General features: G+C 25.4%; 1 protein-coding gene across 2 annotated transcripts in view; it reads right to left on the bottom strand.

Moving 5' to 3' along the window:
• Positions 1–437: 437 nt before the first annotated feature.
• The window catches only part of LOC101239838 (proteasome adapter and scaffold protein ECM29), a 197,031-nt gene continuing 169,844 nt past the window's right edge, over positions 438–27,624 (bottom strand). Inside the window, exons 47-56 of one of the 2 annotated variants that reach the window (XR_010642456.1) lie at positions 16,949–17,031; positions 16,815–16,858; positions 16,172–16,205; positions 15,955–16,101; positions 13,148–13,275; positions 10,355–10,460; positions 10,176–10,281; positions 9,911–10,011; positions 8,655–8,726; positions 438–1,012 (exon numbers count right to left, since the gene is read on the bottom strand). Coding sequence is in view for 1 of the 2 variants with exons in the window: in XM_065813388.1 (XP_065669460.1) it covers positions 843–1,012; positions 8,655–8,726; positions 9,911–10,011; positions 10,176–10,281; positions 10,355–10,460; positions 15,955–16,101; positions 16,172–16,205; positions 16,815–16,858; positions 16,949–17,031 (863 nt within the window). In the remaining variant the exon portion in view is untranslated. The remainder of the gene's footprint in view (positions 1,013–8,654; positions 8,727–9,910; positions 10,012–10,175; positions 10,282–10,354; positions 10,461–13,147; positions 13,276–15,954; positions 16,102–16,171; positions 16,206–16,814; positions 16,859–16,948; positions 17,032–27,624) is intronic. The other variant, XM_065813388.1, reaches the window with a different exon arrangement.

Genomic DNA, 27,624 nt, shown 5'->3' with positions numbered 1-27,624 from the left:
TACTTACAAATCCTAAAAGAAAAATTGTGAGCAACACTTTACCGTTAGAATTAACTCGTTAAAAGTTATGTGCAACTTTTTGCCTTGCCAAAAAAATGGATTCAAAGTCTGCAAAAACTAAAATTCTAAAAATTTTTCAAAAAATCTCAAAATTTTAAACCCAGAGTGAACGAAATATTTTTGAAAACTTTTTTTTTCCCTAACAGATTTTCTCTATATTCTGATCAATATATAAAAAATTCAAGAAACTTGGAAGGGGTCACTTCCACTGACTTCTTACAAAAATTCTTACAAAAAATGACTCTTAAAAGAGGGAAATGGCGTTCTTTTAATAGAAATAAAAGGAAATTTAAAGAGGAAAATTTTAAAACTAGCTTTTTTAAATTTTGGAAGTTTTAAAGTAAATATGGTTTTTTTAAATTATGCACCAAAAATCCTTTTCACCCTCATAAAATATCATCAAACAAAAATATTTTTTTTACATATTCTGATAGATGTACTCTATATTGATCTGCTTTTACATTATAATATTTGTTAAATCATTTTGTTTAAATAAAATTTAAGTAAAAGTAAACGACTTAAAATAGAGAACGAAAACAAATTAACTTATCCTATTGAAAAAGTTCAGGGATTTTTTTTCCCGTTTATTAATAGATTCTGTACTTACGTAGATTTTATACTTAATGACTTAAAAATTCAACAACCCAAAAGTTTTAAATAAATTACGAGTAAAAAATACCAAAAGTTTTCATTAAGCTAATAATTAAAACACATCCGCCCATCATGCACAGATAAAACCTGAATTGGAGATAACAGAAATTTCTTTGCTACAATTTGCAGAACTAAATTTCTTTGTTACTGTTTAAGTGAGCTGTTGATACACTAGATATCGATTTTAATAATTCTAAAGAATAATTCGTGATGTCAAAATTGGTGCTTTCTTTACAAGACATTGTAATGGAAACAAGCTCATCTTCAAAAGGTTTAATAACGTTATACAGTTTATCGCATGCTAAAAAAATATTAATACATAATTCATATTATAAACTTAAAACAGCATTGCTAGAATTTTCCTAGAAAGTAAACAAAACAACAAAATTATATATATATATATATATATATATATATATATATATATATATATATATATATATATATATATATATATATATATATATTATATCTATATATTATAGATATATATTATATATATATATATATATATATATATATATATATATATATTTATATATATATTTATATATATATATATATATATATATATATATATATATATATATATATATATATATATATATATATATATATTAGTAGTAGAAAATCATTTAACAAAAATTTCTGATGAATCTTCTGATGAATCAGCATTTCTGATGAATCTTTGTTGATGAAACACAGTGTTAAATGGAAAAAATTTTTGTTAAGTGATTTTCTACTACTAATATAATTACTCTGTTCTTTTAAGAACATTGAGCACTCTATTGTGTAGAATACTTTTTAAAGTTGTTTAAATATATATATATATATATATATATATATATATATATATATATATATATATATATATATATATATATATATATATATATATATATATATATATATATATACATACATACATACATACATTAAGGTGTCCCAAAAAACAACATTTTTGAAAAATATATGCAGAGACCCCCTTAATGTGTTCTATCTAATACAAAAACACTAGATTTAAAATTTTTTCGAATAAAAAATATTTTAAGGGGTCCCTCAAGACCCTCGAATATTTGATGAGTCCCTAATATTTTCAAAAAAAAAGTTTTTTAATTGTATGTCAACCTGGTACTCAAATAAGCAAAATTATATAAAAATTTCAAAAATAATATTTAATTTGGAAAAATTTCAACTTATTTATCAAAATTGTCATAAAAATACATAAAAAATGTATTTTTTTGTTTTTTGTTAAAAAACGTAATTTTCATGTAATTAAACCAAATATAACAATTCTTTATTCCAAATCTATATTATTTTTGAAATTTTTATATAATTTCGCTTCATTTGAGTACCAGGTTGGCATATTTTTGAAAAATTTTTTTTTTGAAAATATTAGGGACCCATTAAATATTTGAGGGTCTTGAGGGACCCCTTAAAATATTTTTTATTCAAAAAAATTTTAAATCTAGTGTTTTTGTATTAGATAGAACACATTAAGGGGGTCTCTGCATATATTTTTCAAAAATGTTGTTTTTTGGGACACCCTAACATACATACATACATATATATTTTATATATATATATATATATATATATATATATATATATATATATATATATATATATATATATATATATATATATATATATATATATATATATACATGCATACATATAAATATAAGGGGTGTTCAAAAAAATAAAATTTCGAAAACGCGAACACACAAGCTAAATTTGGGGCAAATATAAAAAAAATACAATTGCAAAAAAAAAAAAAAATCGAAAATATTGAGATTAACCTTGTGCTCAAGCGTCAAAACCCCCCTAAAAATGCCCCAAATAGTACCCTCGTAGCAAGGCTTTGAGCACAAGGTAAATCCTAATATTTTTAATTTCTTTTTTTTTTTAATGTGCTCATAATAATCTATACTTTTTTTTTAAATTGATGTGTATCCGTGATTTTTCTTAATAGTTCTTTAAATTGAAAACGATTTTATGCAAAAAAACGAAAATATGCGCGTTTAACAAAAGAATGTGCAATAATTCACAGTTATTTTATTTGTTTGTATTCACATTGTTTGGTTTATTAATTATTAATGTTTCTTTTGTTATTTGATTTGTGTACTTTGTTTGCATTTTTCTTTTGTTCTCACTTGATAAACAATTTTATTACCTGTCTAAAAGTTGTAAAAAGAAAAAACTTTTAAATTAAACATTAATGTATATTGCGAAATTCTGCAGTAAACATTTTAGTTTCATCTCATATTTTGAAATTAGTGAATGTCATTTCTTTTAAAATAGTTTAAAAATTATAATGGACAATTTAATAGAAAACATAGGAGAGTCACAAAAAATGAAAGTTTCAAGTGCAAATAAAAGTAAGAAACTATTAAAAAGTGGCAATGAAAAGCGAAATATAAAAATGAAAAAAAACAAAACATTTTATTATTGAGAAAGTGAAACCAGCAATACCAAGTAACGAATTTGTTTTGAGCTTTTTTTTAATTTTAAATATCTAGTTTAGGATATAAGATTATAGTTTATAATGTGAAATCTTATGACTATAAGATTTCACATTGTACAAGAGCAAATTCAACCTGAATATTTTTGTTATTAACTTTAGTTGATCAACTGCCAACTGGATTAGATATTTTACAACACATAGCTTTTAATAAGTCGACGCTTTCTAAAACATCAAAAAAGTCAATGATAATTGCATGCTCGGTAAAAAAAGACAGAAAATACGAGAGATGTGTTGAACTGCATTGAAGGTGTATTCTAAGCAAAATCAAGGGTCCCTGGCTTAAAGCTGGATTCCCTCTTCAATCAGACAATAACTTGATACAAAAGCTGAATAAGTTGAACAAAAAATATTTGAATTTGAAAAAAAACATGCACAGGAGGTCGCCTTTAGAATTAAAAAAGCAACAAGACTTTAGAAAAGAGCTGGGAAAAATCTTTTGGGCAGGAATAGCTGACTTACAAAACTGGATAAAGAAGGACAAGAATAGATCAGACGTAGATAGAAAAGAGGACCTTGATTTTTTATACGATCAAGAACACAACAGAAACTTATTTCTAGGGCCTGAAGACAAAAAATATAGCGAGAAGGTATTATATATTATAATATAAATCCATATTATAAACTTTTTTTCTGATTTTAAAAACTCTCCTCTCATTGCTCACTCTTCTCCAATTTTTCATTGGTTTTTATTTTGGGTACATTAATTTTTATTTTATAATGTATGCTGATTAGATTTCGGAGAATACAAGAAAGAGAAATCCATCTATAAAAAATGCTGCTAAATCAGTAGAAATAAGTTCAGAGTTAGAATTTGGTACGGATACCAGCGAAAATTCATCCTTTGATTCCAATTTTGAACCAGGGTATTGGCGTTCATTAGAGTCAAGTAGCCTTATAAAAGCTGAGATCCCAAAATTATTTCTGGTAATGTTGCTCTAATTGCCACAATTACTGATATTTCTCCAAACGTTTTGACAAAAGTTACTGCTGCAATCCTTGATAGTTCTGGGATTGATCTTACAAATGTAAATTGCAGTAGGTCAACAGCATCTAGAAAGATGAAACAAACAGCTCATGAAATGGCAGTTATTGCTAATGAAGATGTTGAACTTAGCATCCAAGCTTCTTCCTACCCATGCATTATACATTTTGACGGAAAGACACTTTTTGAAATTAATAATGGAAAAAAATTAAAGCATAATAGACTTGCTGTTCTAGCAACTATTGATAATGAGTCCTATCTTCTCGGAGTTACGCTATTACCCTTTTCATCTGGAAAAGATCAGTACAATGGTGTAATGAAAGTCCTAAAAGAATACAATCTCGAATTAAAAATTGGATTACTTTGTTTTGATACCACATCAAGCAATACAGGAATACATAAAGGATCTTTAATAAGAATATCTACTGAGTTAAATAAATATCTAATTCTTTTAGCTTGCAGACATCATGCTTTTGAGTTGAGAATCACACACTTTTGTGAGGCTATAACAAATGAAAAAGCTACGGCCCCCTATAACCTTTTTTTAAACATTTCAAAAACTTGTTTGAGCAGCCTAATTTTGAGTACAACCCAACTATGCTAGTAAAATTTGGTTGGGAAGAAATTAAAGGAACTGTTGTTGAAAAAGCTGCTACAGAATCTCTTGAAATTGTAGATCTTACTTATTTAGAAATAATATTGTAAGGGAAGATAGAAAAGAACTTGCAGAGCTAGTGGTCAGCCATCTTTCTCCTTCTATCATTAAAATTCGAAAAACTGGAACGGTTCATCATGCAAGATTTCTTAAGAAATCTATATATTATTTAAAAATGCAAATTCTTTCAACTCAAATTAATTTTATTCACCTACAATGCAGTTTAACACATCTCTTGTATTTTCTGTCTTTTTTACCGAGCATGCAATTATCATTGACTTTTTTGATGTTTTAGAAAGCGTCGACTTATTAAAAGCTATGTGTTGTAAAATATCTAATCCAGTTGGCAGTTGATCAACTAAAGTTAATAACAAAAATATTCAGGTTGAATTTGCTCTTGTACAATGTGAAATCTTATAGTCATATGATTTCACATTATAAACTATAATCTTATATCCTAAACTAGATATTTAAAATTAAAAAAAAGCTCAAAACAAATTCGTTACTTGGTATTGCTGGTTTCACTTTCTCAATAATAAAATGTTTTTTTTTTTTCATTTTTATATTTCGCTTTTCATTGCCACTTTTTAATAGTTTCTTACTTTTATTTGCACTTGAAACTTTCATTTTTTGTGACTCTCCTATGTTTTCTATTAAATTGTCCATTATAACTTTTAAACTATTTTAAAAGAAATGACATTCACTAATTTCAAAATATGAGATGAAACTAAAATGTTTACTGCAGAATTTCGCAATATACATTAATGTTTAATTTAAAAGTTTTTTCTTTTTACAACTTTTAGACAGGTAATAAAATTGTTTATCAAGTGAGAACAAAAGAAAAATGCAAACAAAGTACACAAATCAAATAACAAAAGAAACATTAATAATTAATAAACCAAACAATGTGAATACAAACAAATAAAATAACTGTGAATTATTGCACATTCTTTTGTTAAACGCGCATATTTTCGTTTTTTTGCATAAAATCGTTTTCAATTTAAAGAACTATTAAGAAAAATCACGGATACACATCAATTTAAAAAAAAAGTATAGATTATTATGAGCACATTAAAAAAAAAAAGAAATTAAAAATATTAGGATTTACCTTGTGCTCAAAGCCTTGCTACGAGGGTACTATTTGGGGCATTTTTAGGGGGGTTTTGACGCTTGAGCACAAGGTTAATCTCAATATTTTCGATTTTTTTTTTTTTTTGCAATTGTATTTTTTTTATATTTGCCCCAAATTTAGCTTGTGTATTCGCGTTTTTGAAATTTATTTTTTTGAACACCCCTAATAAATATATACATACATATAAATATATAAACATAAATAAATAAATAAATATATATATATATATATATATATATATATATATATATATATATGTATGTATATGTATATGTAAATGTATATATATATATATATATATATATATATATATATATATATATATATATATATATATATGTATATGTAAATATGTATATGTATATGTATATGTAAATGTATATATATATATATATATATATATATATATATATATATATATATATATATATATATATATATATATATATATATATATATATATATATATATATATATATATGTATATGTATATGTAAATGTATATATAAATATATATATATATATATATATATATATATATATATATATATATATATATATATATATATATATATATATATATATAACACACACATAGTTAGTTAACATTAAATTTTTAAATGCTTTAAAATTTCCAAGGAAATGACAAAACATAAGCAGAGAGAAAGCTTCTTTAATCGAGTAACGAATTTATGGAACTCTCTGCCAAAAGAAGTTGTTAAATCGCCTTCAGTCAACAGCTTTAAAGCAGCAATTGATTGCTGGATGAGCAGCAATTGATCATTACGGCTGTCAAAGTGTGCCGATAACACACTCGCTGGCTCTGCCAGTTACAGCATTTACTACTAACTAACTATATATATATATATATACACACACATATATATATATATATATATATATATATATATATATATATATATATATATATATATATATATATATATATATATATATATATATATATATATATATATATAATAAATATGTTACTGTTACCTGCAGTACCAGGAATTAGCTAAATGCTAATGTTTATAATATAATTTAATATTGCAACTCTGAGTTTCATGTGTTATCATAATCATCAGGCAAGTAGTAAAAGTTTAATTTTGCTACGATTTGTTTAGTGGACGTTACGGTTTATATTTGTATTTTAGATCGTTACGGGACAGAAATTGATTAGTAGTTAGGTTAATAATATTATTAATTTGTTTTTAGTTGTCTAATAACTGTGAAACAGTTATATGTTTAATGTTGTTTAAAATATTCTTTATGTGTTAATGTGTATTATTTGTGTATTAAAAAATAATAAAATAAAAATAAGAATTAAAATTGATATAAAAATATACATAATATTATGAAATATATAATACAAAAGCTGTGTATGTGAGTAATTTATTAGTTAGCCTAGAGATATATGGAGCAGATTAGTATAGTTATTTTTATTTATAGTTGTTAGTCAGGTTTGTAGCGAGCTTTGTAATTTTTTAATAAGAATTTATTTTCGTGGCGGCACTTTGATATAATTTCGGTTCTCTTATTTAACAGTTCTTCAGGTTTTGGATATGATATAATAGTAAATTTCTCATACAGACATAGTGGGCATCTTTTGGAAATATTTGAGTAGGGGGGTACTGAATTGAGAATAGACCATGTTAGCATAGGGTTTTCATTAAAATTGTTTTTTAAATCCCAGACATAGTTTGATAGGGCGATAGAATTTTTGTATTTAATATTGTTGAATGATGATTGTGATACTTGTGATAACACATGAAACTCTGATGATTGTGATAACACATGAAACTCAGAGTTGCAATATTAAATTATATTATAAACATTAGCATTTAGCTAATTCCTGGTACTGCGGGTAACAGTAACATATATATTATATAGCTCTAGTTTAGCTATTGAGCACTCTTTCAAGTATACAATATTATGCATGATAATATAAAGATATTTTCTTTATTCATATATATATACACTTACGTATATATATATATATATATATATATATATATATATATATATATATATATATATATATATATATATATATATATATGTATATATATATATATACATACATGAGCCCCTTTAAACACAAGTGATGTAATTCCAATTTTATGATTTTCTGAGTCAGACATGCTACTGTGTAAGGAAAAATGTGTTCTTTTTAATGCACTAATGGTGTAACTTCTAGTTTCCGTAGCAACCATAGCATAAATAGCATAAACCGCATAATAGCAAAACTTTTGATCCCAAAACAGCAATAATGTGACTTATACCACTTGTGCTTTAATGGGTTTATATATACATACATACATACATACATATATATATATATATATATATATATATATATATATATATATATATATATATATATATATATACATATATATATATGTATATATATATATGCATATATATATATATATATATATATATATGTATATATATGCACATATATATATATATATGTATAAATATATATATATATATATATATATGTGTATATATATATATGTATAAATATATATATATATGTATATATATATATATATATATATATATATATATATATATATATATATATATATATATATATATATATATATATATATATATAAACAAAGAATTCTCTTACGCTTAGCACTAGAGTAAAGTTGGTTAAAAAACTTGAGAGTTTGCAGTTTTACAGATGAATAAGCAGTTGATTCTAAAAAAAATATAAAAATAAAATTTGCACACATCATTAAATGGCATCATCCTTCATAAAGTATATAGTAATAATAAGACTATATCACTTGTAAAATATACATACTATATGCTAAAAGTGTCATAAATAGCATTTTTTAAGTATCCGGCCGAATACCGGATAATTAAAACAACTAAATCATTAAAATAACTGGATGATTAAAAAGTATTTGGCCGGATTAAGTTAAAGATATTTTATACTACAAACCCATGTTTTTTTTTACAAAATTTACTTAAATTAATACTTTACAAACCTGTGTATTTCAATACATCAAATATTATAAAACATTACTATGGTAAGCATTCTAAAATGACAAGTTTTGTTTTGAAGCTATATAAAATAAATCATCCTTCTGAATCGATAGCAGTTTGTATTCTATGTGGAAAGCAGATAAAGAGGAGATCTAATAATTCTGGTCAAAAATCAAGCTGCTCAAGAAGTTGATGTTTTTTAAATCACTCAATTTTAGATGCTTAAAATTATTGGAAACATAAAAAAAAGTTTCAACTGCTAATAGAACTAGCCCTTAAATTATTTGCACGACCAGCATCTGTATTTTTGGAGAGATTTTCTGAACATAAAAATATTTATGATAAAAAGCAATCAAGGATGTTACTTCAATAAGACTGTTAACTCAACAATGCTGTTGATTGTTGTTTTTGATCACTGTTGAGTGATAAAATATCTACTTTTTGTGCATGTTAATTCTTAATTAATTGAACTATATAATTAAAATGATAGTTAAAGATTACCACTTTAAAATTATATTTAGGACATTAAGGTATCTTTAACTATATATATATACAATATATATATATATATATATATATATATATATATATATATATATATATATATATATATATATATATATATATTTCTTATTATTGATAAACATGAAATAAGTACATACTTAACATATATATGTCATAAACAAATAGTAATTTTTTTTACATTCAAAAAATATTTTTGGTTAATAACTTCTATATGCAAATTAATTAATTATATTAGTTATTATATTAGTTGCCATGAGAACTGGTTATTATATTAGTTGCAATGAGAACTAGTTTTTACTTTAATTATCTAAGAAGGATCAGGTCTTTAAAAAATTTATTAAAAATGTTTTAAAAATTATTTTTACTTACTCATACATTTAAAAACTTCAGTGACAAATATATTTAAAAATGCTGACACAATATTTATTCCATCTTCATTGTACCAATGACATGCTTCACTCCAAATAGTTCTAAGTTCGAAAGTTATATGATAAAAAATTTTGACTTTGTTTTTGAGTTAAAAATTGAGTTGAAAATTGTGTTAAAAAAATACCTTTCAACAAAAGAAGTAGATGCAATATGTAAAAAAATAACTTTCAACAAAAGAAGTAGATGCATTATGTAAAAAAAATACCTTTCAACAAAAGAAGTAGATGCAATAAGTAAAGCTTTCTGTGTTTTCCATGTCGAGTTGTTTAATAGATTTGTAAATAGTGAAACTGTGTAGTTAAAATGTATTTCTAAATAAAAAACATTTTATTTAATTATTTACATATCTTAATAATTAAATTTTATTAAATAAATGAAAATCACTTTGTGACGTTGATTGGTATGGCCACAGTCTTCCTAATGATTCACAACCAGCACAGAGTAATAAATCTCGCTTTTCAACTTGATTGTCTTCATTTTCAAGGAATTCCTATCAAAAAAAAAAATTTTTTTTCAATCATTTAAAGCTTAATTTGTTTTATAAATGTGAAAGTCTTCCTATGTCTCAAGTTAAAAAAAAAAACTGTTTGAGACTTTGTAACTAAGAAATTGGTAGTATTGAAGTATTATTTTGTGAAGATATACTTTTATATTAAACAAAAATTATTAATTTTTTTGAAGATCTTTTCGAAAAAAAACAAAAAAGAAAATAAATTTAGAAAGCTAGTTTGCTAAATATTTCTTAAAAAAAAAACTCAAATATTTGACAAAAAAGTCCTAGTTTTCCTATGTAAATACTTCCATATTAATTAGACAAATAAATTATTTGTTAATAATTTCAATCCCATAAATTATTTATTAATAATTTCAATCCCAGGATCCTGAAATCTTTTTTTGTGTGAGTTTCTTCATAACTCAACTCCCATAAATTTTTCATTCGTTTTTTCATAAATTTTTCATAATATTCGTTTTTTCATAAATTTTTCATAATATCACTCCTATTTAACTCAAATTCTCTCTTCTGAAAATTTAAAAACAACAGGTTCAATGCCAGCAGAAAAATGAACTAAAAAACTTCTTGATTTACACAGCAACATTGTGGCTATAATGACTGACTGAGCAAGTGTTATGAAAAAAGTTAGAAGGTTGTTGGTTGCTAATCAACAATTCGTCAGCTTAGAACCAAGAGGCTATATGTCCACATTTTGTATTTTTTTTGTTTATTATCAATAAATATTTGTCAACCAGTGGAGTGTGTGCCTACTAAATAATCAGTTGGACTTTCTTGCTGAAAGTCTTTTCATACTAAAATCTAAAACTCAATTTTCCCAGTAACAAAAAAAATGGACAGCCTCTTGGTTCTCAACAAACTTTTGCCCATACAACTTTACGAGCTGTTCTTTACAATTGATGTTCTTTACAAAAAAAATTCACTACAAATCAGCCTGAACATAAAGAATTTTCTGACAGTGAATGAATCCATGAATGAGGAAATCGAGGAAGATGGGTGGGTGTGTGCTGGAAAAAAACATTTTTTGTAATCTCACTGAATATATTGATGAGAATTAATATACACTCATCAATACATTTTCTGGTACCTCCAAATTTTCTGGTACCTCCAAATTTTCTGGTACTCCAACAAATATATCAACCTAAACTTTTTTTTTTAGGTTTTTGTTAGAAAGTTTTTTAAACTTTGATTGGTTAAAATATTTTCAGAATCAAGATGTCTATGAATTATATTAAATGATTTTTTCTAAACAAAATCTGTCAAAATAATAAAATATATTATTATATATTTTAATATTATATATATATATATATATATATATATATATATATATATATATATATATATATATATATATATATATATACTAAATATATATATATACATATATATGTATATATATATATATATATATATATATATATATATATATTATATATATATATATATATATATATATACATATGTATATATATTTATATATATATGTATATATATGTATATATATATATTATATATATATTCACAAAGATAAGTTTACATGTACGTAACTTTAAATACAAAAATTATTATAATATGGATAATGCTCACAAAAGTTTTTGTGCTGTATGCTGGTGTAATAAAAGCAAATGCAAGTTAATTCCAATAACAAGTAGTGTTGAATCATTTATTGTTAAATATATGTATTTTGGGGTTGATTCTTAATTAAATGATGAGTTGAACCGTGTATGTGCCAATTGTAAAAGAAGTTTTTACCACCAAGTGCAAGAAAAAAAAACTAGGTTAAACAGGCAAAAAAACAAACATTTCATTGCTCAAAACATATCAAATAACTTACAAGATTTATATTTATAAAGGTTTTGTTTATTATGCAATTTAGAATGATTGTTCAAAGTTCAAAAAAAAAGTAAGTTCAACTCCTAAACCAATCAAAAATATTCTTATTTTAGAAGAAGCATTTCAAATATGCCCTCACTGTTTTGCTTTTGTTGATTTAAATTTGAGTTGTTTAAAAAATGGTTAAATAAGGATTAAATTATTTAATAAAATAAAACTATGGAACTTAATTTAATTGAAGGCAAGGAGTATTTTCATCCTTGTGGAAAAAAGGGAAAAAGTTAAAAATCTAGTTAATCATGCATTGGAAGGTACTTAAAGTGTGCTGAAAAAACGGTAGATCATATTTTTAAACATAAAATGGAAAAGGAATATATTCTTAGTGAACAGAAAATGATGTTTTCAACTGGTGGAATAAACTTACAGTTCATTAAATCTTTGCAGAACCATAGCATTTGTATCCCTTGAAACTATTACAAGTGGCAAATGGTCAGAGTGATGATGGAATCAAATTGTTCCATGCTGAGAGACGTGGGACAAAGCAGATTTGAGAACAATATATTTGGAAGACTGAAAAAACTGCAAAAAAATCTGGAGACCAATTATGTTCTTAAAATTTTGTTCAAGGAATCAGGTGGTTGTTTGGTTAAGCAAGATATTGTTATAGTAAAAGACACATCTGATTTTGTTAAGTTGATAAATAGTAACAGAGGGATTTATCAGAACTTTGATCTTTATAAGACTTTAGTGTGATTGTTAATGAATTCTGGAGGTGGGTTTATGAAGATATGTGTTAATGTCTTTCATATAGATAAAAAAGAGACACTCACTTTAAAAAAATAAGAATCTTGATTTCGGTGTTCAAAAAGTTCAAAAATGAATCTTGTAATTCCATATTGAATTCATCAATCTTGTGGTCTGGGTAAATTCGCTGAGCAAACAGGCAAGGCAATTCATGCTAAATTTAAAAAGACATGTATACACTATAAAAGAGATATTTCTCATTCTCAATACAGTAATATGCTAATACAGTCTTTGTTGTTTAATCTTTTTTCTTTAAACATTTAATTATTTAAAAATCTAAAGTAATTTTCTGGAAGATAAAATCCTTATTTAACTATTTATCCTAATAATTATTTATATACTATTTAAAACACACATACACAACTAATCAATTTTTTAATAATTTATTCTCATGTTGTTAGATCTAATTAGTGTGAATTCAAGATTATGAAAATCATGGCCTTAAAAATATTTTAAGTAAAAAAAGTTACAAATATTACTAAAAAAATTTAGATTTATGCTTGTATTTGGAAAGAAAATTTTTAATAATAAACTCCATATTTAAAGAACTTAATTAAGATTATATTATTTACATTTGTAATCAAATTTTTTTAGTAACCACCCACCCCACCCTTTTTAGGGGTATGCGTGTGCGTAAAAAGCAATTTTTCAGACACTCCTTGATAGATGTGTATTTAAAAATATTTTTTTTGCAAATAATTAGTAGGTAGCTTCATAGGGAATAAAAATTTTTTTTTGATTGGGTAGACATAAAACCTGGCAATTAATTTAGCACACTGTGCTTTGGTTAAATTGCTTGAAAGATTAAATGCTTTCATTCCTGCTAGAATGAGCATCAGTTGAGTCTGATATACTGGATTTGATTAAGGAAAGAAAGGAAATGATACTTAAATCTGTAAGTAATCCTTTAGGTATTAAAGAGGAACTTGATCATGTTATTAATAAAAGACAATCACCAATGCAACCCTATATATGATATACAAGATATAAGTCGTTATTAAAAATACAAAAAGAAATGATATTATTTGCAAATGGTGACACGTAGTGATTATTTAGAAATTCATTTCTGATGATAATTTTTTCTGCTACACTGTTCAGTACAAATATGTAACCATTTGGGTGATGAAACTTTGGAAATGTTGTGCTTCCTGAAGTCACATTTCAAAACACATAAAAGATGATGTAATACGTTACTCCTAACAATATTTATAACATTAATTAACATGTTTTCCTTCCAGCAATCTAAATTGCCTTCATTTAATAAATATATTTTTATTAAAAATGTATTTTTTTTTAATTCTAGTTAATATTATGTAATATTATATCTGTTTAGAACTCTGGGATCCCAGGATACTGGTATTGATAATTTTCAATTTCAAATTCCCAGGATTGGAAAAGACCTTATTCAATCCTAGAAATAAAGATTGCAATCACTATATATTATATATTCTTAATTCTATAACTAATCTTCAACAATATATGCATATATGTCTATGACCTCTTGCCAACACTTAAGCAAATAACAAATGGCGTTATTATAAAACTCTTTAAATCAAAGAAGTGATTGAGGTGCCCCCAGAGTGCCTCCTCATCACCAAATCTTTGATTGAACAAGTTATTACTTGGCAATTGGAACAAATAATAATCTGTTAGTGTTAAGTAGGGTAAGATGAGCAAACAAGTAAGAGGCAACATTTCCCTACCAAACTCCAATAATTTTTGCCATGCCAATTTTGCAATACAAGAACAAATATTGTTATGGAAGAAATAAACTTTGTTGTGCCCTAGGTGCTTTTTAAGAGTTCTGTTAGACATTTAGTTTACATAAAGTACTCACTTCTCAGCTTTAGTGATTAGATGGCTAATAAAATGGGTTGCAAAGACAAGAGGTTCATCTTACTGACCTAGCTAACTATTGAGTCACTGAGCTTAAAGATCTTTCCTATTTTATGCTAGTAGCATTCTATAAAATATCATCAATGGATCCCAAGATCACTTGGTAAGCATCAAGAGTTAATCTCTGATTGCTTTGGATTATATCCTTTGATTCTTCAAACCCAGTTTCATTTGTTCTGGGTCAACCTTGCATCATTAACTCCATAGGATAAGGGTTTATTCTGTCCTATGATTTTTTTCTTAAGCAGCTACTATTTCTAATTGTAATAATTTTTAAAACTTTTTCACAAGAACAACTCTCTTGAGAACAAACATTTTTAAATGTATGATGCTCCAATATTCTTAGTGTATTCTTAAAATTTCTGAGATAAAGTTAATTCTTATACTTTATTTCAGAAATTAAGTTCTTGAAACTTTTGAAAAATCTTCAACAGTGCCATTAACAAAGGTGTAACATTCCAACTTTAATACATGGGTCTGATCTTATTACCTCTACAAAGGACTAAACCTTGCTTTCCAGCCTGCTAAAAAATTGCATCTCTGGTTACAATTTAAACTATTGTCCAATCAGTCTTCTCTCTATTACTTGCAAGGTCTTTGAGTCTTTAATCAACAAATTTCTAACATTTCATCTTGAGTCTAATAACTTGTCTTGTAACAGAAAGATTTTAAAGTGCATTAGATGGAGGCGGCAAGGAAAGGGCTAAATTAAAAATTTGAATGTACAGGGAAAATCAAAAGCTAGAGTTAAGATTCGAGGATTTTGTACTTTGGGATTTGGACTTTAGTCAAGTAAACTACCACCTTCCTAAATCAATCATCAAACTTGATTTGTATGATTTGTAATAAAAAATAATGATTTGTAATAATAAATTTTACAAACAATTAAAAATAAAACATTTACATCTATTCAAAAATAAAACCCCAATATTTTCACCTGTTCAAAAAGTGTTTTTAGCACTGGTTTAAACTCTTCAAAAACATCAATCTGCCATTCATTTGCAACACATGTACAACAGTCCACTGCAGAAAGTTTATAACTCAAATTTTCTTTTTCGCATTCTTTTATCATTTTATTTAATATCTAAAAGAACATTCTTTATTATATATCAAGAAAATTTTATTAGATCTATAAAAAAATTTTTTAACATCACCTCATTTACACTTATTGAATCAATCATTTCTTTTCTAAAAAAAAAAAAAAAAGTAATTTTGACTACAAACAATTAAAATGTTGATAACTAGTGCAGTTATGGTAATAAAAAATTACTTTAGTAAAAATACTTCTTGGTACTTAGTTAAAAATAATTATAATTAGTTGAATAACAAATTACCATATTAGGGTTTCAATTTATGCAACATTTTTATTTAATTTGATATTAGAAAAAAAGGTAAAAGTTATTTGAAAAAAGATAATTAAGTAATAACAAAGAAAACATGATAATAGATTTCAACTAGTGACTACATGATCTTTAAATTGTGCTTAAATTATAAATTATTTGAAATTTAAACCAAGAAAAAATTTACTTGGATCTTATTTTACAAATTAGACATTCAAACAAACCTGTAAAAACAAAGTTGTCACAAACATTTAAAGTTGAATTTTATACTCTGATAAAATTTTTAGTTTTTTAAATTTGTTTCACAAATTACAATTATGTTTTAAGGTTTCCATTTGATCCCTGGAGACTATATTAGGCTAGCTTACTTTTTAGATATTTTGTTGCTTGCTTATACTACTTCCAATACAATAATATTAATTTTTAACAAAAAAATTTTAAAAAATACATAATAAACCTGCACTTTATAGTTAGTGTTGATAATGCTTTTAAAATGAATTCCTAAAATTAAAACGTCAAAATATTTATTCTTTATTTTAATTAAGTATTTTTAAGAGTTATTTATAAATACTTTTAAAAAATTTAAAATACTTTTCCAGGCCATGTTCTTCCGTGTAAACATTGTAAAAGAATGTGAATAAATTTTTTCAAATACAGCTGAGAAAGAAAGCTACCTAAAAGAAAAAATTTAACTCAAGTTTAATTAAAAAGTGACAATTTAAAAACAAATATCAAATTGAGTAAAAGTCAAACTTTTAATGAGAGGACTGTTTGTCATACAAATTACACAATGTAACAAATATTTTTAAAGTTTTTGCTGTATGCATGTTATAGTTTATTAATTGTTATTATTATTATTTTGCTTAATTTTTTTGAATTTGCCATTTCATTTTTTTAAATTATGCCAATATCACTTTGATGACAGTTACATTTGTAGGATTGATATTAGTAATTACAGAAATGCTAAAAAAGACTTTTTAACATTATATTAACATTTTTAACAGACATTATATAAAGCACCTGATTGACATGATGACAGCCTACCAGTATCACAACCACCACAAAACACAACCACCACAACCACCAGTATCACAACCACTACAAATCACAACCACCACAAAACATATACTTCTCACCATATTCTTCAAAACGTCATTTAAATAGATTAAAAATGAAGTAAACATTAATTTTTTAATGTTTTATTTATGTTTTGAACTGTTATTTATGTCTATGTTGTAGTTGCTATATGTTTAATGAAGTTTTGAACTGTTATTCATGTTGTAATTGCTATATGTTGTTATTTCATTTTCTTTTAGAAGGAAGGTGCAACCAATATTTCATTTCAAGAATCAGCAAGTAACAACAGCAAAAAAATGGAAGAAGCTTTTGTACCAAGAACAATTTTTTAGCCTTACTTTCCAAATCAAGTAAGCTAGATGGTTTGATCAAAAATTTAGATCTTCAGGAGCTAAACTTTTTTCATCAGGGCTGAAAAAATAGAATCTACTAGACAAAACTACACACTGCAGGATATGTGTGTATTTAAAAGAACTTGAAATTTACTACAATTTGTGTAACAATCTATGTTATTTTAAAGGTGTGACTGAATGTTTACTACTCTTAGACTTGATCATGATCCTGAAGGCTCATTCCAACCTTGTTGGAATTTACTAGAGGCTGTTTTTAGGCAGCCTCTAGTAAATTCCAACAAGGTTTTATTACCCACACTTTATATCAAACTACGATTGTATTGTTGACTGTATTATTCGTGTCTTTGGCATAGCAACATAAGGCTAGATCCACTATTACCAAGAAATTAAAAAATTTTTTTAATGTTAATTTATCTCCTTAAAGCCAATAAGGTCACTAGAGGCTACTTTAGTTGTAGAGGCAACCCTTGCTCAAATCTATAATTCCAAAACACAAACCTTGACGAACAAGGCAGCTGCATGGAGAAACAAGTTAAGTGCGGTACTATCAGGGATGTGGCGGGGATTGAACTCAAAACTTCTCGCTTATGAGGGGAGCATTCTAACACTACACCACTACCGCATTAATACTGATGAATAATAGAAATACTGTGAGTTTTATAAAGTAAATGCTTCAGACATTCTTAAAAAATAAATTTCTTTGTTAATGGTGCTACTTGTAATTAATGGTTTTGTGTATCAGCCACTAGTGCAGATGACTTATCATATTTTTTGGTGAATTTGTTGAATTTTTATGTTTGTTTTATCATCTATAAAAATCCTTTGTACATTATATCTGTGTAAGCTACTTTTTTCCTTGATTTACATTTGCCAAAAAAAAAAAGGAACATTGTTTTTTTTGGTCAGATTATCAACTGAGTGGCCAGGGTTATGATTGAGGAGCCTGATCACTTTACTTACCAAAATTAAGCCAGTAAAACCTTTAGGCAATTTCACATCAAATCATCTAAAAATTTAGGAAATTTTGACGTTAGTTCCTCATGGATTTTTTAAAAACTTCTTTGGCTGTTGCATGTTGCAAAGAAAAGTAAACACACAAGTTTTAACATTTATTTCACAAAGAACAACATTTATTGATAAAATTTTATTTAAATTCTAATAAATTAACAATTTGATATATATATAGATTGTGATATATACACATATCTATAAATAAAATTAACAATATCTATTAGTAATACAGAAGGATTCTAAAAAAATATTGCATTATCCTTATATTAAAAACTTTTTTCTTCTTTTTTTTTTACTAAAAATTAAGTAGAAAAAAAGAATTCTCTTTTTTTATTAGGAAATACATTTATATTAAGTAATTTATCTTGATAAGATGTGTTTTATAGGCTTAATGACATCAGATGCAGAAAATCTCAATTAAAGATGTAAAATTTCAATATTTTATTATATATACTTTTTTAATTTGTATTTGTGTAGATAAGCTTTATACAATTCAGTTCTTTCTAGAAAATGTTGGCATAGTTACAATAAAAGAGTTACAAGTCATGATAAGAAATAGTTTAAATATTTTTCCTGGGAAGAAACTTTGCAAACATTGTAAACAAAAAACTTTAAGAAAAGAAGATCTTAAAGATGAGAGGCAAAGTTAGAGGTGAACAAGATGAGGATTTTCTAATATATACATTCAAAGTAAAAAGACAGGAGATCCATAAAGAACTCGAAAATTTTAATATACCTCCTCTAAAATTTACTAATTTAAATTACATATATGTATGTATACATACATATGTACAGCGCTTAAAATAGCAGTCGATCAACAATCAATGATCGGCTACTTTTAGAAAAATTGACATTTTGATCTCCTAAAATTAAATCTGGTTGGCAGTAATTGCTCATCAAACTTTAATAATAATTAATAGAAAAACATTTGAAATACAGAAAGTTAAAAATATTAAATTAACATCAAAATTATGTTAAAATAAACTACATTTTAAATTTAATTCATTTTGATTTATTAACAAACAACTTATTTAAATTCTCAATAAAATAATTAAAAAAAACAAAAAACGGCATGCTTTATTGTAACTCTAAATAAAATAAAATTAGCAAAACAAATGTTTTATTTATTTTCTAAATAAAATAATTAAAATTAAAACGACAAAAACAAAAAATAATTTATATTTTATTTTCAACGAACATCTTTAAATAAAATACTTTTAAAAGTCAAAGTTTTATTTTAATTCTAAATAAAATAATTTATTTATATTCTAAAAAAAATAATTAAAATAAATACAGCAAAACAATGTTAATTTAAATTCTAAACAAAATAATTAAAATAAAAATAGCAATGTTTTATTTATACTCAAGATAAAATAATTAAAAAGAAATAAGGCAAAACGAACATTTATTTAAATTTTAAATAAAAAAATTAAAAAAAAACAAATGATTTATTTAAATTCTAAATAAAATAACTAAAGGTAAAACATCAATAGCAATTTGATAATGTAAGCATGGTTAAAAATATAATTATATATATAAATATGGTTAAAATAAAAAAATGCGTTTTAAACTTTACTAAAATTTGATAAAAATATTGATCGTCTAAAAAATCATTTGATCGTCTGGTTTTTAATTGATTGGCAATCGCCAAATAACTATTTGAAGCACTGCATGTATATATATAAATATATATATATATATATATATATATATAAATATATATATATATAAATATATATATACATATATATATAAATATATATATATTTATATATATATATATATATATATATATATATATATATATATATATATATATATATATATACATATATATATATATATATATATATATATATATATATATATATATATATATATATATATATATATACATATATAAAAATATATATATATGTGTGTGTGTGTGTAAATATATATACATACATATATATATATACAGTATTGGACAAAACATTTGCAACCAACATCGAACAATGCTAAAAAGTGTTCCTAATTTTACATGTCTTAAAAATGAAACGAACTATACTACCACAGCAAACAGTTCAGGAGTCTGGAGTCATAGCATGCCATGATATGAGCAATCAGCTGACAGGTGACAGCACACAGGCAGAATTTCGTTGACAAGTGCCATTTTGCAGCAGACAAAACAAGTGCAACTTTTTTGGTTTGTTTCATTTTCTCAAGTCTGGTCCATGTCAACGTAACGGAAGTTTTTTAATCTAGAATCTTCCAGAACAGGTTCACACAGGTTCTTTTTACTATATAAGAGACATGCAAAATCGACATGTAATTCAGTCAGTATATGGAAGTCAATCAGTCAGTATTATCAAGACAGTTTATTGAAGTGAGTTTTATCAAAGTGTTTTATCGAAGAACATCAATACAAAAAGTGAAATACAACAAGTGTTTCATTACATCAATACAGTCCACATCCAACCAAGATGTGTTCCGCAGAGCATTATTGTATCATCACAAGGTAAATGTAACACGGTAAGCCTTGAGAAGCGTGATTATTTATTTTTATTATTTTTATGACTTCAAGTGCAGAAATGGCTCCCGACAGTCTTGGATTGGAACTAAGAAAGAAAATTATTGACGATTACGTAAGTGGAATGGCACAAAAAAGTATTTGTGATAAATATTGCGTGAAAAAATGGACCGTATCAAGACTATGTTCCAAATATCGTTTTACGGAGAAGTTGGCAGCAGATAACAAAGGTGGAAGACCGTGTTCCACCACTTCTAGAGAGGGTTCAATGATCGTCAGATCCGTCAAGAAGGATCCCTGGATATCATCAGTTGAGATACAAAAGCAATTAGAGCTGCCTGTATCGGACCGAACAATCAGACGACGTGCTGTTGAAGCCGGATTGTTTTCTCGACGCCCTGCAAAGAAACCGCTGATTTCACTAAAAAACCAGAAGAAAAGACTTCTGTTTGCTACATCTCATATTGACTGGAATGTGCAGAAATGGCGAACTGTCCTGTTCAGTGATGGATCGAAGTTCAACATCATTTGGAGCGATGGCATTTGCCGTGTACATTGACCGGCCGGAAAACGCCTCAATTTACATTACTGCCATAATACCGTGAAGCATGGTGGAGGCAATGTAATGGTCTGGGGGTGTTTTTCTGCTAACGGTCTAAGTCCAATACATCGAAACGATAGAATAATGGACCGTTTCATGAATAAAAATATCCTGAAAGATGTTGTTACCTCATGCTGAATGGAATGTGCCAAAAAAATGTGTTTTTCAGCAAGACAACGATCCGAAACACACTGCAAAAGTAGTCAAGCAGTGGTTTCAAGACAACCACCAATCGGTGATGGATTGGCCGCCTCAATCTCCGGATCTCAACCCTATCAAGAACCTGTGGGAGATCGTCAACCGCAGAATTAATCGTGAAGGTGATTAATTGATTAATTTATTAATTTTCGTGTACAAATAATGAACTTTGTGATGAATAAAACTTGAAGAACTTTGTCTCTAAATAGTTACATAGTTATTTCTTTAAATTGAAAAAACGCAGCACTTTTATATAAAGAAACTAAATTAGCATTATTTGGTTGCACTCGTTTTGTCCGATACTGTATATATATATATATATATATATATATATATAATATATATATATATATATATATATATATATATATATATATATATATATATATATATATATATGTATATATATATATATATGTATATATATATATATATATATATATATATGTATATATATATATATATATATATAATATATATATATATATATATATATATATAAAATATATGTAAATAAAAAAAAATATATATATATATATAAAATATATATAAATAAAATATATATTTATAAATAAAATATATATGTATATATAAACAGCCCTCGAAATTAGGGTCGGCATTCAGCATTCGATTTTCGATCTAACTGTCAACCTTAAAATGTTTGAGGTTGGCAAAAAATTGCCGACCTCATTTTTATGTCTTAACATAAGACCTTGATGTCAAATTTTTTTGCCGATCTGATACCAACCTCTAAAGGATTTAGGTCAGCAAATTATTGCCAATTGGCAATTATTGACCTCATTTTTTCGAATTCCGAGGGTTGTATAAATATATATATATATATATATGGGCAATTCCACGCAAGTGACGGTCGTAACATTTGACGCTTTTTTAGCCATTAAAAATGAACCAAGAATGGTATTTACATGAAAATTTCCAGAAATGTTAAATACTATTATATAATTTAGTATGCAAAAGTTAAATTATTCAAGTGTTCAATTTATTTGAAAAATCAACTCAACGTAGCGTGACGGTCGTAACGCTTACTTTTTGACAAATCTAAACAAATAAACTTTGTCAATCTTTATGCAGCCATCTACACAGTGAGAAAAAAAATCCTTTGCTGTGTTCTTTAATTACACATTGAACTTACTATATGGTAAGTTTCATAGTTTTCGCTTGAAGTTTTCCATGAATTTTATTAAGTTTTATGTCGTGACGGTCGTAACTGTGACGGTCGTAACGAAAAAGCCAAAAATGAAAAACAACAAATAACGCAATGAATGAAATAAAAAAAGATAAATGACTATAAAAACCAATTGAATTATGTTAAAAAATATGAACTTTATAACATTATCAAGGTTATCCATGGTGATTCTTCAATACTGGGATCGTTTTATTTGGAGTAGGCAACAAACGCTTAATGCTATTTATGCTCCCTGTTTTTTTTGTTTTATTAACTCTATTTAGTACAGCTCAATATCTAGGAGTATGTACTTTCATACGCCTCGCAAATGTTTTGCGGAGCCGGGAATCCAATATAGGAAAAAAATATCTGAGACAAGTAAATTTTTTTTACTAATATATAAATTTTAAAATAGTTCCGCAACCCCATTACAAAATATTAGAGAATTTTGAAACCAAAAACTTTCCATTTTTTACTTGCCAGAAATGCATTTTGGTAATATTTGTAACGGCTTTCGCTTCTTCTATTTTATCAGCTATTAATGATAATGCTGTTTATGATATATGCTCCGTTGTATATTTTAAAAAAACCCGCGAAATGTTGTAAATAAAAAAACAACCGCGAAATCGATTAAACCAAAAAGTTGCAGGGCAAACTATAAACAACGTTTAATCTAAAAAAAATTGCCTTTTTGTTAAAAGTTTTTATTTCTAAAAAAAAAATTCATTACATCAATTTGTTGAAAATAGTTACTTATGGTTTCAAAAAAAACTTTAACAAGTTTAGTAATAAAATGAATAAACAAACTGCAAATTAAACAATAAACAAAGTTGATTAATATTATAACTTGGTTTAAATGACGTAAATCGTTTGAAATGGATTATATCGTTCGCGCTTGAACTTTTTTTTTTTAAGTCAAGAAGCCGTTACGGAAAAGCAAACGTATCGTGATGGTCGTAACGTACTTAGTAACATGTTGAAAGGGTGATTTAAAGCACTTTAATGTTTTTTTTTGAAACGATGATAAAATATGTATAAGTATCTTTACTTTTACCATGGATGTAGTTTTAAAAAGTTCGATACGAAGGATAGAAAAAGCTTTTCGACTTTTTTTTGTGACGGTCGTAACGTCTTGTTTTCATTAATATGTTCTTCTTATAGACCTAGTTAGAGTTCGTTTTTATAAAAAATATTATGCATAATGTTTGATTTTGCCTTTTAGTCAAACTTAGAAGTAATAGTTATTTAAAAAAACAGCACTGAAACTTTTTTCAACGCTTCACAACATGACTATATATAAACGTCAAAAAATGCTCATATAACCCTTACAAGTTTAGGAGTATGTTATAGTATGATAAAATTATTTTTTTAATAAATTTTTTTCTTAAAAGTATTCTTAAATAGTTGGAAAATAAATTTAATCATTTTTTTATAAGTCTCCTATAATTTTTTTTTTTTTTTTTTTTTACTCTTTTACGTTTAATTGCCCATATTTATATATATATATATATATATATGTATATATATGTATATATATATATATACATATATATTTATATATATATATATGTATATATATATACATATATATTTATACATATATGTATATATATATATAAATATTTATACATATATGAATGTATATATATATATATATATATATATATATATATATATATATATATATATATATAAATATATATATACAATATATATTTAAATAATGATTCACCCTGCTACTGGTAACATGTAACCCAGTGCAACTTGTTTGATGCCCTGGTGCCTGGTGGGATTTGCTTTCTAAGCAAAAGCTGGAAGGAGTTTGCTTCCTGTAATTAGTAATATTTAAAATTGGTCATACCTATAGTAATATACAATTTTTAGTAATATTTAGCTATTTTTTTGCATGCGCCTTTTATATAGTTGGTCAACTTTATATGTAAACTTGTGTTCAGTCTAAACCTCTAGCGCGGTATTGACTTACTTGAAAAGTTGCTATCTGTATGGTTATGTTCTGTCTAAACCTCTGGCATGGTGTTTATTCACTTGTAAGTTACTTTATGCGTATTTGTGTTCTGTTTAAACTCCTGGCACAGTGTCCATTCACCAGTAAGTTACTTTATGTTTATCTATGTATGTTTTGTTTCTGAATTTTATGGTCATACTCTTTCTTCCATTCCAATTAAATAGGTGAACCCATTGTTGGACATTCAAATCACTCCAGCTTCTGATGCTAAAGTGATATCTCAATTAAACTCTTCTACGGCTTGTGGTCCAGACAACATTCCTGACATAGTCTTACAAAAACTCCGGAGAACATTCTGACCCCTCCAATTATCATCCAATCAGTCTTCTTTCTGTTACCAGCAAGGTCTTTAAGTCTTTGAACAACAAACTTCTCACATCCCATATTTAATCAAATAACTTACTGTCAGACAATCATAACCATTTTTGATCCTCTCTTGATTATCAAATCATCTCATCCTCGAAAACTTCTAGGGTACCTCAAGGTTCTATCCTATATTGTTTCTTATCTAAATTAATGATCTTCCTGACAAACTTACATCTAAAGTACTCTTTTCATAATTTATGTAAAATTTATAATTTATAACAGTCATAACTTTTATAGTTTTTCTGTAAATAATACATCTGCATTTAAATTCAAAAAGTTACATCATTTAAAAAAAAGTTCTTTTAGATTTATAAGCAATTTCTTGCAATTTCTTATTAATATCAATTTTCTGATTCATAATAAATTTTTTTAATCATAAATTATTACTTTTTTTTTTGAAAACCTTTTCTCTGAATTAAAAAAACTCACAAAAATATTGATATATAAATAGTATATAACTGATAGAAAATAATAATTAAAATTATATATACCTGATAAAAAATTTAAATAGCCTCACTAATTTAGATAAACTTTAGAGTTGTTATATGAATTTATGGATATTTTGTATTTATTTTAAAGTTGTTATAATATATGTATTATATTAAAACATTGTTGATCAAAATTGTATTTAACAAACCAAAAATTTGAAATTTTTATGATTTAATTAACTTTTTTTTTTACATATCTAGTTATTGTTATACAAAAAATTAAGTTCTTTGGTGATTATCTTAATGATGGCAATGAAGGCAAAATGAGGGACAAAGAGTACAGTAATACTAACCCAACTGAAAATTTTAGAATTTATGTGTCTTTTGTTAAACTGATTGCATGCATTTAGTTTTAAGAAAGAACTTTTCCTTTGTTTAAATTAATTTCTCTTTTTCTGATATAGAGTTGGTGTATTTTGAGGAACTATCAAAAAACATTAGAAATTTTGTTTGCCTTTGAAATAGCTCTTCTTTATGATGTGCACCTCTGAAGGTGAGAGTAGTCAAATCTTTTCAAAAATCAAGTGCAATTAATAAAATTTTTGAATATTACTTTGTATATTTTCTTTTTTAGTTGTATAAACAGTAAGAAATTGTAAGAAATAATGCAATTTTATAATACAAGGTAAATAGTACATTAGTATATTATGAGGATTATGAAGCAACTTTGTTATTATAAAATTAGTAAAAAATCCATTTTATTATATTATAAAATCATAATATAGATGTGCATATTGAACACTGTACAAGTTAATTTAATACAATTTTCAAGTATTAACTTTGTTATTATTTTTAAAGCTAATGTGTGTGCACATTGTGTATGCATGTAATTGAAACACATTTTAGATACATATTAGGAGCCTAAATTTTTACGCGGCTGAAACATATTTTTGGTACATATTTTACTTGGTAAAATGGCTAACATACATTTGTGAATAACACTCATTCTGGAAATTTTTAAAAACGCATTTAATAACAAGAAAGTTGATTATATTATATAAATATTTAATAACAAAGAAGTTGCATTGAATAATATTTAATTACTGTTATTTACGCGTATCCACAAGAGTTTCAAATGCAGATTTGATACTCAGTAGGTTTCATATTGCATACTTATTTTCAAATGCATCTGAATTGTATTTATAATGAGTGTTTGACACAATAAAATGGCTAACATACATAACATAGCGATGTGTATCCAAACAAGTTTTTAACACATATTTACAACTAAATGTACCGGCTGGGGCAGTATGATAATTGTTTTGGTAAAGAACTCACCACATATTTGCTTAAAATTTTTGGAGAATACAAAGATGATTTTGAGATACCCTGCAAGCAATGGCAAACTACTGATTGTGCAACACTATTAAGTTTAACAGCATGTTTTCCAACATTTGTTGAACTATAAGTATCTTGGTTTAAAAAGCTCATATTTTTATTACCCACTCT

The sequence above is a fragment of the Hydra vulgaris genome, chromosome 12 (assembly GCF_038396675.1).
Source record: "Hydra vulgaris chromosome 12, alternate assembly HydraT2T_AEP".
Lineage (NCBI taxonomy): Eukaryota > Metazoa > Cnidaria > Hydrozoa > Anthoathecata > Hydridae > Hydra > Hydra vulgaris.
The sequence above is the reverse complement of the archived record's forward strand: the minus strand, read 5'-3'. Positions and strand labels throughout refer to the sequence as shown.